The sequence below is a fragment of the Bombus pascuorum genome, chromosome 10 (genome assembly GCF_905332965.1).
Source record: "Bombus pascuorum chromosome 10, iyBomPasc1.1, whole genome shotgun sequence".
Taxonomy (NCBI): Eukaryota; Metazoa; Arthropoda; class Insecta; order Hymenoptera; family Apidae; genus Bombus; species Bombus pascuorum.
The window spans coordinates 12,573,712-12,586,130 of record NC_083497.1 but is presented as its reverse complement, the minus strand read 5'-3'; the positions used below and the strand labels follow the sequence as shown (position 1 = coordinate 12,586,130).

General features: G+C 30.8%; 2 protein-coding genes across 6 annotated transcripts; one reads left to right on the top strand and one right to left on the bottom strand.

Moving 5' to 3' along the window:
* Positions 1 to 4,526: 4,526 nt before the first annotated feature.
* Positions 4,527 to 7,710, top strand: LOC132911075 (ribosomal oxygenase 1). 2 transcript variants are annotated; one of them, XM_060967461.1, is made up of 6 exons: positions 4,527 to 4,739; positions 5,215 to 5,825; positions 5,913 to 6,190; positions 6,297 to 7,029; positions 7,216 to 7,402; positions 7,582 to 7,710. In XM_060967461.1, the coding sequence occupies exons 2-6, from the start codon at positions 5,215 to 5,217 to the stop codon at positions 7,651 to 7,653; spliced, it is 1,881 nt and encodes a 626-aa protein (XP_060823444.1). In that variant the 5' UTR covers positions 4,527 to 4,739; the 3' UTR covers positions 7,654 to 7,710. The 2 variants fall into 2 exon arrangements, with proteins under 2 accessions (XP_060823444.1, XP_060823443.1); XM_060967460.1 differs by having other exon boundaries at positions 4,528 to 4,873.
* Positions 7,711 to 8,010: 300 nt separating this feature from the next.
* Positions 8,011 to 11,357, bottom strand: LOC132911110 (multiple coagulation factor deficiency protein 2 homolog). Of its 4 annotated transcripts, none has more exons than XM_060967514.1 (5): positions 11,207 to 11,357; positions 9,187 to 9,346; positions 8,827 to 8,913; positions 8,442 to 8,602; positions 8,011 to 8,333 (listed from the first exon to the last, which is right to left on the bottom strand). In XM_060967514.1, the coding sequence occupies exons 2-5, from the start codon at positions 9,336 to 9,338 to the stop codon at positions 8,203 to 8,205; spliced, it is 531 nt and encodes a 176-aa protein (XP_060823497.1). In that variant the 5' UTR covers positions 9,339 to 9,346; positions 11,207 to 11,357; the 3' UTR covers positions 8,011 to 8,202. The 4 variants fall into 4 exon arrangements, with proteins under 4 accessions (XP_060823497.1, XP_060823496.1, XP_060823498.1 ...); XM_060967513.1 differs by lacking the exon at positions 11,207 to 11,357 and adding an exon at positions 10,507 to 10,733; XM_060967515.1 differs by lacking the exon at positions 11,207 to 11,357 and adding an exon at positions 10,324 to 10,454.
* Positions 11,358 to 12,419: the final 1,062 nt, after the last annotated feature.

Below are 12,419 nucleotides of genomic sequence, written 5' to 3'. Positions count from 1 at the left end.
TCCAACCACTAGCCGTTATCCTTTTCTTTGTGAAAATGTTAAAACTTTATCATAGCAAGTTTACTTCGCTTAAGCACTCGAAAAACATACACGTGCGAAGGTGCTTAGGGGTATGAATGACAAAAAAATATTAGCTTTAAGAATGTCAGCACCCCGAACAAATTCAGTGATGGCGTTCCCAATGAATTTTATGATGCATCATAATTTAGTATCGTAGTTTTAGGGTTGTCTAATTAAATCCGTTTTAAAATGCAAGTATGAGTATTGCACGAATAACCATACTGAGATAAGAGGGTAACCGAGTAACAATGCCGATTAATGACAATGATAATAATTAGCCAACTGTAAAAGTAACGCTTTATAGGCTAAGCTAACTTGTATAATTTCTTGTTGAGCGTGCTCTGATTTCTTGTCTACACGCCCTTCTTCATCAGTGATCTCAGAGGATGTTTGCGCACCTTCTATTACGTTGCTATGTGTTTAAGCACGAGCTCTCTTTAACCCTTTCGTACCAGTGAGCTCGAGCACCTTAATTACTGTAAGGAAAGGTTTATGCAAATTTGTGATTTCAAAGTAATGTAAATTGCGATTAAATACGTTTGCCGTTTGTAGGAATTCTCTCGGACGACTTTAATTCTATAGTTACAAGAATATCGATAGTTTGCAAATTCCTTTAACTGCATCAGCGATCAATGTTTCATATCCACGCTTAATATTATCATCGATCGTATCGATGGCAAACTGATTTCTGGAAATTTCATGAGATTTGTTAATTTTTTAACTTCCATGAAAGTTAATTCGACCATTTTAACTAAAAGCACGTTTAGTTAACGAATTTTCTCTTACGAATAATTCCGATTATCGAAAAAGGATTTTTCTTTTTTGATGATATTTCAAAAAATCGATGCTTACGTATCATTCACGTAAACATGTAACGAGTACAAGAGTTTCTTTTGCAACTTAAAAGCTTTCTTTTTTGCAAGCTTTATATATAATGTGATCTATCGACTAAAATGGAAATAGCATTTATTATCGTGTCAATGCAGTCTAGTGATTTGTTGTAATGTTCGACGAACGTTTTATACATATAGTTTTCGATGAACAACTAATTTTGTAAGTTGATTAGAAGCAGCGTCTTTCATCAGTACCTACATCTATATAGCGGGTGAAAAATTGTGCGAGGAGACGTTAAAATTACGAATGAATAAATCGGAAGAGTGTTAAAGTAGCGACGTTGAGCATATCTAAACTACAATTGGCTTTCTCGAAGAGTATCGTCGACGAACAAACAATGTAAATAGAAGAGATAAAAAGATGGTAAAGGCGACGCGATGGTCGGAATTTTGAGTCGTCAAAGTCCGTGATAGATGCCAATTGTAGCCAAGACGTGACATCAACCACTTGTTTTCGAAGATTTTATTTAAAATTTTTATCGACTAACATTTTATGCGAACTATTTTAGTTTTATTCTTTTTTTTTTCTTTTTTTTAAAATACTGAGAGTGTGAAAGCGAGGGAAATGTTCGAATACTACTGTACCTGTTAGATTTTGGGGAGGAAAAAAAAAGATACAAATCCAAAAAAAAAAAACGATCGAAATATTTATTTGCAAAAAATTATGCTTTTAAAAGGCTTTATTTATATGGAATATATTTTTATAGAAGTAATTTTTGGGTTTTGTATCATTTTAAATATATTGTATGCACGTTTACTGGTATGTTTATTTTTTGCGTTCTAAACAATACGAATTTTCGCAAATTACAGATAGATAACTTTGTTCTGTTGTAACATGTAGTAGCAGGTACTTGTTCAGTTTTTTAATCGAATTTAGAATTAAATAGTGGGTTTTGGAACGATGGACATTATTATCTCATGATTTGAAATTTTTATTTATTTTCACAAGTTTACTCGTAAACTTTCCAGAATAAGCGTATGACTTATTTATATAGGTTTTGAGGACGATTTAAAAAACGAAGAAAAAAACATAAAATACGCGTTATCGAAATAATTGTGACATTATTAGAACAATGTCGTCCGTCCTACAAACTGCCTTGTTCAACTAAATTCGACGTCCCACCGGATAGAAAAAATTGTATAAATCTTCCTTATATCTACAAGTGCCTGGCGCTTTATCTGCGCGTGTTCGACGTGGCAAGTAATAAGTTTGAATTTATTAATGCGAATACAGATTTTTCAAATTTTAAAAAGCGTGAGAGAGCGCGGGAGAAAGATAGAGGACCTCGTAATAAAAAGAGTGAAAGAGAGAGAAAGAGAAAATGCGAGAGCGAGTGAAACGTGTAATATCGAATATACATGTGTATGAAAAGAAAAAAATCTAAGAAACCGAGGTGACCATTTTCTGAGTTTCGTAGTTAAACATCCAACCTTCACGTACAATAAAAATTTACATTTTGCACAATACAACTATTACGTATTCCAATTTCTATATAATATGTATGTAACGTGTTGTGTGAGTTGCATATTATTATATAATATAACGACGCATCTCGTTAGCCCTCTACAATCCAAGTAAGGTTCAAGCAAGAAATCTTAGCAAAAATTTTTTTGTTTCCGAGATTACTGTAAATATCGTTGTAACATATGGTGCAATTATCGTTCTAAACATACATATTATAAAATAGGACGATTCTTTCGAATAAATGTTCGTATTATGGGTATTACTATAATTAAGAATAAGACGGTATGTAGAAGGTTTTAAAAATATCCAATTAGATTTTAAAGGCGTGCGCAGTTTCGCTTCACGGCAGTGGAGCTAGAAAAATTGATGTAATCTTTCCCGAATGCTTCTTTTTGTAGTTTTAAGTCTTGAAAGTTTTCTATAAGCGGAGTATATACGGAAACGTTCAGAAATGACTTTGTACAAAAATTTGAAAACGTTGGCTCGTGAATCCCCAAGTGCATGTATGTGTGTATAACAAATTCCTTAATGTATAATATAATAATGATCATCGTTAAAAGATAGTTCTCCGTCTGGTAAGTTTTCGGAGATACATTTTTGTAAGTAAAACAGAAAAGTTTAAAGAGTAGAAACACAAAGTCATTTCGGACATTCCTTCTATCGTATAATTTTTAAAGATGACGACTCGACGACGAAGCATTTGTGGTTTTACGATTCTACGTTCGTGCATATATGTACACTCTATATATTTTTATCACGCTGTACTGTTAGACTCGCTAGACAATTTTAGCAATCATTGTTCAGATCTATTTTGTCAGAAACACCAGTCACACGAAATGTACGAAAGTTCTAGAGAATTGTAGAGGGTTCGGATACGTGTAATATGAAATAGCTGTATTATGACATGGATTCTACCACTAATAAAACAATCTGAAATTAATTTTTTGCACTTGGAATTTCTTACGTCTTTTTTCTTTTTTGTCATTTTACATAGTAGAATAGTTAGTGAAAATGGTTACATCTATTTCATTTCTCGGTCATTTTATTGCTTTCGATCAACTTGTTACTTCGTATTTAGATTTACAAAATCTGAATTTGGAGTATTCGGAGAAATGAAAAATAAATATCTTCATGATCGTTCATGATTGTAAAGAGTAAGGGTTAAAAGGGTTGTAAATAAAATCAAAATTGCGATAGAAAGGTCACAAATTGTACATACTCTGCGATGGGGGATGGTCACCTTAAGGATAATGCGCTTGGAATACGAAAAGTTCATCGTGAAAACATGTCGAAATGCGACTGATAACAATAAGGCGCTTATATTTAGGTGAATAGATATTTATTAAGAGGCGTGTTGCTAGTTTACTATCGGTTGCACACTGAAAGTATGTACTTAAGTATATCTGTTAAAAAGTTTTATCAAAATGCCGGGAAAAATGTTATTTATTAATCGTAAGATACAAATACGCCGACATCTATATCTATGCACACATCTATATACATACGCATAGTATAAAATATATTTATAAGTGTTTAACAATTAATTTTCAATAGGAATAATGTGCATTGTGTGTCATTAACGATTAAATTTCATTCTTAATATATCGATATTTAGCTTGTGCATTGATTTATTAATTGTCGTTGTACGATATTACGAATGAAATATTGTGCATTGATCGAAATGATTATTCAATTTCCAGTACATGTATAGTATATTTCTTTCCTTCTTATAGATATACATATATCGTTTATGTAAAAGATACAATTTTACCTCATTTCATCGCTTTACGTTTCAATTACTAGATATAATATATATATATATAAACAATTTATAAATAAAAACAAAAAGCCTTCTAAAATCATATATGTGAATAAACAAGTAAAAGTATTTAGTATAAAGTAATGATCACACTTTTGTGTTATTCTATTTTTATTATTAATTATTGCTACGAACACTGAATGTAAAAGTAAAATTTGTCAGTTAAGAAAACGTTATGTAATAAATAAAATACAAAAAGAAGACAAACAAACTACAACAATGAAGTTCTTCGACAAAAGAGATCTAATTGTTATGTCCCAGTCCTCCAGTCCCGTACCACCACTCGAAGCGTCTGAAAAATTCTTCTCTGAAGATATCTAAAATCTTTGTTAATCAAATCAAAATTGAAGACGATGCTGATTATATTTTTCGATTCATGAGGAATCCATTTCCTTAGAAGAGATATTATAAATTGAATGCCGCTTTCAATCGAATGTTTAAAACTACTGTCTATCTGGTATAACGTACATTCATAACCACGTGTTGTGGCAGGACCGTGGTTGTAAGTAGTAACTTGTGACCTCGTGACAGTGATAAATTCAATTTGAGAGTTTTTATGACAACAATAATATTAGCTAGCCGCTAAATTTAATCGGATTATAATCATAAAGTTCGTGTTGATGTATACATTTCACGGTAATGTTAAAAAATAATATTGTATTATCATATTGATAAAACATTACAATATAACCTATAATTCGCCGATTACACTGTTTATTTATAGTTTATAAATTATTATTGTAGTATAAATTACTTTGTTGCTTATAATATGCAAGTTAAACATATATTATAGTTATTTATCATTATATTTATATGTCTTTATTGTTGTATTTAGACGTGTAATAACAGTTTCATACTGAGGAGTTAATCTATCAACTAATCTATTAACATAAGCTAACATTAGGAAAATTCGCTTCTAAAAACAGGCTAATTAAAATTTTATGTACTATTTACATAATATCATTTAATAATTATAGATGCTTAAGTGTCAGGAACCAGCATCTGCATTTGCACTGTATGCTATGAAACGTAAAAATGCAGAATTATCGTCAAATTCAAAGAGATTAAAGAGAAAACATACTCCTCCAGAGAAACGAGAAGGTTTAAAAAATGATGCACATTCGAAAATACAAAGAAAGGCAAAACAAGCACCTGTGCGTGAAAGTGTTCAAGAGAAAAACAAGATTTCAAGAACAATAAATAAAATTCAAAATGTAAATGGAAAGAATAATCTAATATCTAAGAAGAATAATTCTTCTGTGTCTTCTAAGAAAAATAAATCAATTCAAGAATCAATACGTAAAGGAGATAAAAAAATGGCTATAATTCCTAGTTCAAAGAAAGTTGAATCAAAAAGAAAATTAAGAAATCCTGTTTTAATGGTAAATAGCGGTGTTGCAAAAATGAAACACATTAAACAGACGCAACAGAAACAAATTAAAAGTAAAAGATTAATAAAAAGGAATACTCGAGAAACTGCTTCTGCTAATTGTAACGTAACTCAAAAAAATCATGAGAACCCACTAATAACAAGTCGCTCGATGTTTGAATGGTTAATACATCCTATGAATGTAGAAGATTTTTTGAAGTAAGTTTAAAATAGTTACAAATTATATGTACTTATAATTAATAATAATTAATAAGTTAATGAGTGATATACCATTTCTCTTTTCAGAAATAATTGGGAAAGAACACCTGTCCATGTGAAGAGAAATTTTCATACATATTATAAATTGCTTATGTCTACTTCAATGTTGGATGCAATATTAAGGGAATCTTATATTTTATTTACGAAAAATATTGATATTACCTCGTATGAAAATGGTATAAGAGAAACGCATAATCCTGTTGGCCGTGCAGTTCCAAGCGTTGTTTGGGACTATTATATGAATGGATGTTCTGTTAGAATGTTAAATCCACAAACATACATACGAAAATTACATTCCTTAAATGGTATTCTTTATGAAGAGAATATTTATAACACAAAAATTTTTTTCTATAGAAATATGGAAAAACATAACTTCTTAGTTCTATAATGAAAGATTTTTATTATTTTCAGCCACGCTACAAGAATTTTTTGGCTGCTTTGTTGGTGCAAATTGCTATTTAACACCCCCTAATAGCCAAGGTTTTGCTCCACATTATGATGATATTGAAGCCTTTATATTACAAATCGAAGGTAAAAAAAGATGGAGATTGTACAAACCACGGAATGTAAATGAATACTTGCCAAGGTATTCCTCGAAGAATTTCTCACAATCCGAGATTGGTGAACCTATGTTAGATACAGTTGTGAATGCAGGAGATTTGCTATATCTTCCACGAGGAACGATTCATCAAGGTGAAACTATTGACAATACACATAGTCTCCATATTACACTAAGTGTTTACCAAAAAAACAGTTGGGGTGACTTTTTGGAGAAGTTACTTCCGAATGCATTAACAACTGCTATAGAAGCAGATTGTGAATTTCGAAGGGGATTACCTATTGATTACCTAAGACAATGTGGATTTGCATATTCTGATATTCAGAACAGTGACAAGAATGAATTCAAGAAAAGAATAATACATTTATTTAATAAATTAATAGAATATATTGACATAGATAAAGCTGCAGATTTAATGGCAAAAAATCATATTCATGATTATTTACCACCTGTTATTTCTGAAAGTGAACAGAAATGCTCTGCTATTCAAGATGGCGAAAAGATGACTGAAAATGGAATTGTTGAAAACAGGGTAGTGATAGAGCTTGATACTAGAATTCGATTATTAAGGTCTCATTGTATAAGGTAGTTTGAGTTATTCTCTAATTTTTTGGAATTATAAGTTGTTAATTGTTTGTAAATTTAATATTTGAAAATGTTGATTGATTTTGCATAATTTGTTATTTAAAAATTATACAATTATGACGTTAAATTTCGAAAATTTATACTGAAACAGAACTACTATTCAAAAGTTTTATTTCTTATTGTTAGGTTAATTAAAGAGGATGAGACATTTAGGATATATTATTCGAGTGAAAATTCTAAAGAATATCACGAGTATGAACCACAATTTTTAGAAGTTGGTGAAGAATTTGTACCTGCTATTCGAGATATGATAATGCGATATCCTGACTTTATACGCGTAGAAGATTTGCCAATTGAGAGTGAAGATAATAAGGTAAACAAAAAACTACATGAATCGTTTCAAAGTTGCATCATAATACAGTAGAATCTCTCACATTTTAACTAGTAGAGACAATTATGTTCAAATTTGAAAGGTTCGACTGTACATAGAATGTTTTCTATTATTTCTATTCAACAAATAATTTAATATCTTAAATTATTTTTATTTAACAGATACAGATAGTTAAAGATCTTTGGGAAAAATGTCTTCTTGTAACAGAAAATCCATTATGTATTTTGGAATAATCACATATTTTAAATAATATGTATGAAAATCAATAAAAAAATTAATACTAAAGCTCAAAGGTTGATAAAAGTATTAGTGCTGTATTAATTTTGATATATGTGTATGAAAAAGGTATGTTTGTACTACAATTTTTTAAATATTTGTGTATTTATACAATATTACAATCATATAACATAATAATTAAAGTAATCACAACTATTTTTAACGAAAATAGAATTAATATATTGAGTATTTCTTAATTAAATCAATAACAATATTTCATGAGTCATTGCATGGTATGTATGGAAAAAATTTGATTATTTACTATTGTAGTATACAAGATGATTTTTTAATTACCTGAAATAAATAATATACTGTTTTGCAGATTAAAATGGATTGTATTAAAAATTACAGTTTTTGTACATTTCAGTTGAAGACAATTGTTACAAATCAATTAATTAGAAAGAAACAAAAGATCTTGTTTCTCGTATGTTTTTGACATAAATTTATATGTTATACAGAATTCTATAATTATTTCATCGGCCAGAGGCGTTGTACTAGATGCTCTTTTAATTCTCCAATTTGTTATTCCGTTTTGCTTGAGCAATGTGATCTCTTTGTCTTCCAAGTACATACTCAATATATCCAAGGTATCCATCATGATCTAAGTCATCTTCCCTCAGTACTCTGTCTACAAGTTCTTTATAACAGAAATAATTATTATATTTTCAGTATTTCATATCTTAATTTCTATATTTCTATTAAGAAATTTGTTCTAATTCGAATACATAATTGTGGATATACGTACCTACGATCCAAGGCAAATCATCTTCGTAATTCATAGTTCTGGTATTTTCACTCGAACTTTCACGTTCAGCATTGGCGAGTCTGTTCTCGTGAAACGTATGTTGAATCGCATAGAGAATTTCTAATCCGTCCAATTTAGCATTATTGTCGATATCATGAACCCTGAATGAAAATTTAGATATAAAAATAACTTTTGATACTTGAAAAAGAAAGAAAACACGAATAAATTTGCTAGTCAATAAAAATATTTAATTTACGAGAGATAACCGAGCATATTTCTTTTAAGAAATTCTTCACAATAATGACTGACAACGATATTACTAAGATGTGCAAATTATTTACTGTGGCTTTGAAAATATAATATATTATTAGTATTACAGACGTACTTGAAGTAATGGAATTCGATTTCTTGTTCAGTCATGTTCGAAAAGTCCAATTGATCCGCCATTGATCCTATGTCCTCTTTTAAGTGGCTGAAATTTTATGCTTATATTTCGAGCTTTCGCAGTGGTAAGGACTATATAAACATTATACAAATATGGATAAGGTAAATAATACTGAAAATGCGCAAAATAATTGACGATAAAAATAACGTTTGTTGATTATTGCAATATTAAATTCTAAAGATGAAAAATTATTAGAAGATTAAAACTAGAGTAAAGATAAAACAATAACAAAGTGAAACAACGAACACATACTTAAATAAAATTATGATACCCAAGTAAATGAGTTAAGTGTTAACTAACGTAGCATCCTGTAGTAGTTGTGCATCTTGCGTTATTTTAACATCTTTCTGGGGGACGTAATGATGATGAGAGACAGGACTTCGTGGATGATGAGGTCCACGTAAACCATTACAAAATCCGACGAATAAACCGATCAGAATTGTAGGTATCATTTGTTTATCTGTAACAGTTTAATAAAGAGCTTTTCGTAATCATTATACATATTTTTTTTATTAAGGCGATTGAGATCTTCACGAGAGGATTATTATCAGTATGTTATACTTTAATTATCAAATAGATTACAATTACAATTATGTACAATGCACTATTTCCTTAAATTGCTGGTATATATGTGTTACGTATTCGACAAAAATTTTAAACAACGCGCGAAAACCGAGGAAATATGTGACACTGCGTGATATTTTTTACAATAGTCAACAACAATAGGACCTGCTGAGACACTCTGATCGTCTATGTTGCCGTGACATTGCACACTGCCACTTGTAGGGGTTGAACACCCCTTGGCTAGCGACAGATGGGCGGTAGAGGGGGTTCTAGTAATTATTATGCGATTACCCACAAGCCCATTGATTTAGATTGGACCCCGGGGGGTACAGCGTACGATGCTCTGGGCCCGTCTTCAAATTTGCTACACATCACTCGTCAGGAACTTTGCGATCAGTTAAACCCCTATGAGACGTGTACACTAAAAGTCTATGCATTTCGCCTTTCTTCTTCTAGCTTAGTCTCCGACAAATAAAATTTAATGCAGCTAAAATAATATCTTCGTTATATTAAATTTATTGTTTCTTTAAGGACTGAATTTATTAAAATGGTCGTTTATAATACTTATGTGTGTTGAAATAATAAGATTTTATACGAAGGTTTATTACGAAAAGTTTTAAAGCGAATGAAATTAATTGAAATTTTTGAAACATCTAAAAATACAGGCGATATCATCGTACCAGTACTATAGTCTTTTGCAAAGAGCGTCAACAGAGAAGAAAGAGCAAACGAAAGTGTCGTTTTCAGTCATGTTTGCACTCAAACTGAACACTCGAAGATTTGTGTAGAGAACAAACGAAGATAGGTGTTAAAAGACACGCGAGATTGACAGGAAATCCAGGGTACTTAGGAATCAATTTTATATAGGCTTACGGTGGTCGAGTGAAAATGCATATGTTGAGGGGGCCTCAAGGGGCTTTTGATGCAAGTGGACCCCCCCGGGGTATACACCCCAGTTGGAACAGTACACCCTCGATTCCCTCCCCGCGCTTTGGTGTCGAAATCTATAAATAATTTATATCATTTGGTCCATTCACTGAAAGAGCCCATATGTACCTGTGTCGCCTTACAGGGGACCTGTGACCGTTCCAGATTTTTTCCGCAGAATATAGTTCAAATCGAGAACCTCAAATATTCAAATATATTATGTCGCTATACAATGTACTTCGATACAAGTAACATATGCACTCTTGGAAAATTCTATCGTACTGCTCAAATATTAAATGAGCCGCTCAGAAGCCATACTAATCAAATCCATAAATTGAAAAGTAAAGAAAAACGATGCCATTAACGCATATTATTTTTAAAACACGCTCTAAAATGTATGCTTATATACTAATATATTTTAATTCACAATGGTAGAATAATAATACTGAACATAGTAATTACTTGTCATTCATATATGTAATTAAACGTAAGTATGCAATTATGTAATATGTAATTATAATATGTAATAATAACGTAAATATGTAATTAAATCTTAACATCTTGTTAAAGACGAGCAAATGTTCGGGTACTTTCGAGCGATAATGTATATTTTTAAAAACCCGCCCTTTAGCTTTCAAGATTCAGCATCCGTGACTATCGAAACGTAATCTCGAATCGAAGAAGTAGAAGTCAACCCCTATTTTAGCTCGGATCAGGTTATTCTAACCTAACCTTAATTTGAGACGAGACCAAATGAATACCCTCCTCAACTTAGATCGTACGAATATAATACGCGTAATTAAATTAATAAGTAGAACGTGCTTTTTACCTGGATTTACCGTGGACTATCTATCAGTTATTGGCCTACGAATATAGGTCGAACTTTCGTTCGACTTTTCTCGGTCGATCTTTCGACAATGTTTTCAACTGGGTTGTCACTTCCGTAAAGCGCGTGACATTTATCGACGTTCTTTATGGAGTTTGCGTATTCGAAGAGTTGCTCGCTACCGTTTTTCCTTAGAGCGGGTTATTTTACTTTTGAACTTTATAGAAAATATCTTTCGGAAACAAGGATCCAATGCGTATTAAAAATTGAAGAGTCATTACCCCTGCGTGCGAACAGTTCTAACCCTCAAATGGTATCGTTGGAATATGCGCGACTACAATAATATGGGTTATAAGTTAAGTTCATTCTACTCTTTTTTTATTTTATGAAGTTCGAATTAAAGTTTCCATTACACCATGGTAAGCTACCTTGTTTCGAAGTCATACAAATTTACTCGTTCTATCATTACTCGGTCCTCAGTGGTCCTCTTTAAGAACTCATTAAATTTTCAGAAAATATGTTAAACTGGAATGGAATAGTTTGTCCTGTTTCATCACTTTATTGCACAAATTATCGTCTATGAAATACAATCAACCTTCATCTTGTAGGTAAAAAACTGTTTTGTAATTTTATTTTCTGATTCTTGTTTCTTTATGTATTTTAATATTTTGATCGTAGATCACGTAATTTATTGCTCTTTTATCGTATATTTTATATATTTAAGTAAAAATATATATATCTATATAGCATACATAAGTATGTTGTATTACATATATAATATATGATGCTTAAAATTAAAAAGCTCTTCTAATTTATATTTCTAAATCAAATTTTTGTATTCGATCAATATATTTAATATACTTTAATTATTTTTCTTTTGTTAGATGAAAATAATTATTATTTTCACTCTCGAGTTGAAAAAACGAAGCTCTCAGTTGATTTAAGCCGATATTCTTTACCAGATAGTCGGTATTAAAAATAAAATACATTTTGACAAATATTTTCAAACTGTTCATTGTCGATATATTTTACATTGTGTTAGATGCACTTTTGCTGTATAAATTACATTATACTTTGGTTTTCCATGATGGCTCATTTTTTCCTAAAATTGTGAGATGCGGCAAAATCCATCAAGATAAAAAATTGGCTGAAAATGAAGGTATAGACATCTCTTATTCGTTTTTTCTTTTTTTTTAACTAACCGATTATTCCATTA

Coding starts and splice junctions, on each gene's coding strand:
- LOC132911075 (XM_060967461.1), top strand. CDS start 5,215: ATGCTTAAGTGTCAGGAACCAGCATCTGCATTTGCACTGTATGCTATG. Junction 7,030..7,215: donor TTAAGGTCTCATTGTATAAG/GTAGTTTGAGTT, acceptor TCTTATTGTTAG/GTTAATTAAAGAGGATGAGA. Junction 7,403..7,581: donor TTGAGAGTGAAGATAATAAG/GTAAACAAAAAA, acceptor TTTATTTAACAG/ATACAGATAGTTAAAGATCT.
- LOC132911110 (XM_060967514.1), bottom strand. CDS start 9,338: ATGATACCTACAATTCTGATCGGTTTATTCGTCGGATTTTGTAATGGT. Junction 8,914..9,186: donor CAACTACTACAGGATGCTAC/GTTAGTTAACAC, acceptor ATAAAATTTCAG/CCACTTAAAAGAGGACATAG. Junction 8,603..8,826: donor ATCGAATTCCATTACTTCAA/GTACGTCTGTAA, acceptor ATTTTCATTCAG/GGTTCATGATATCGACAATA.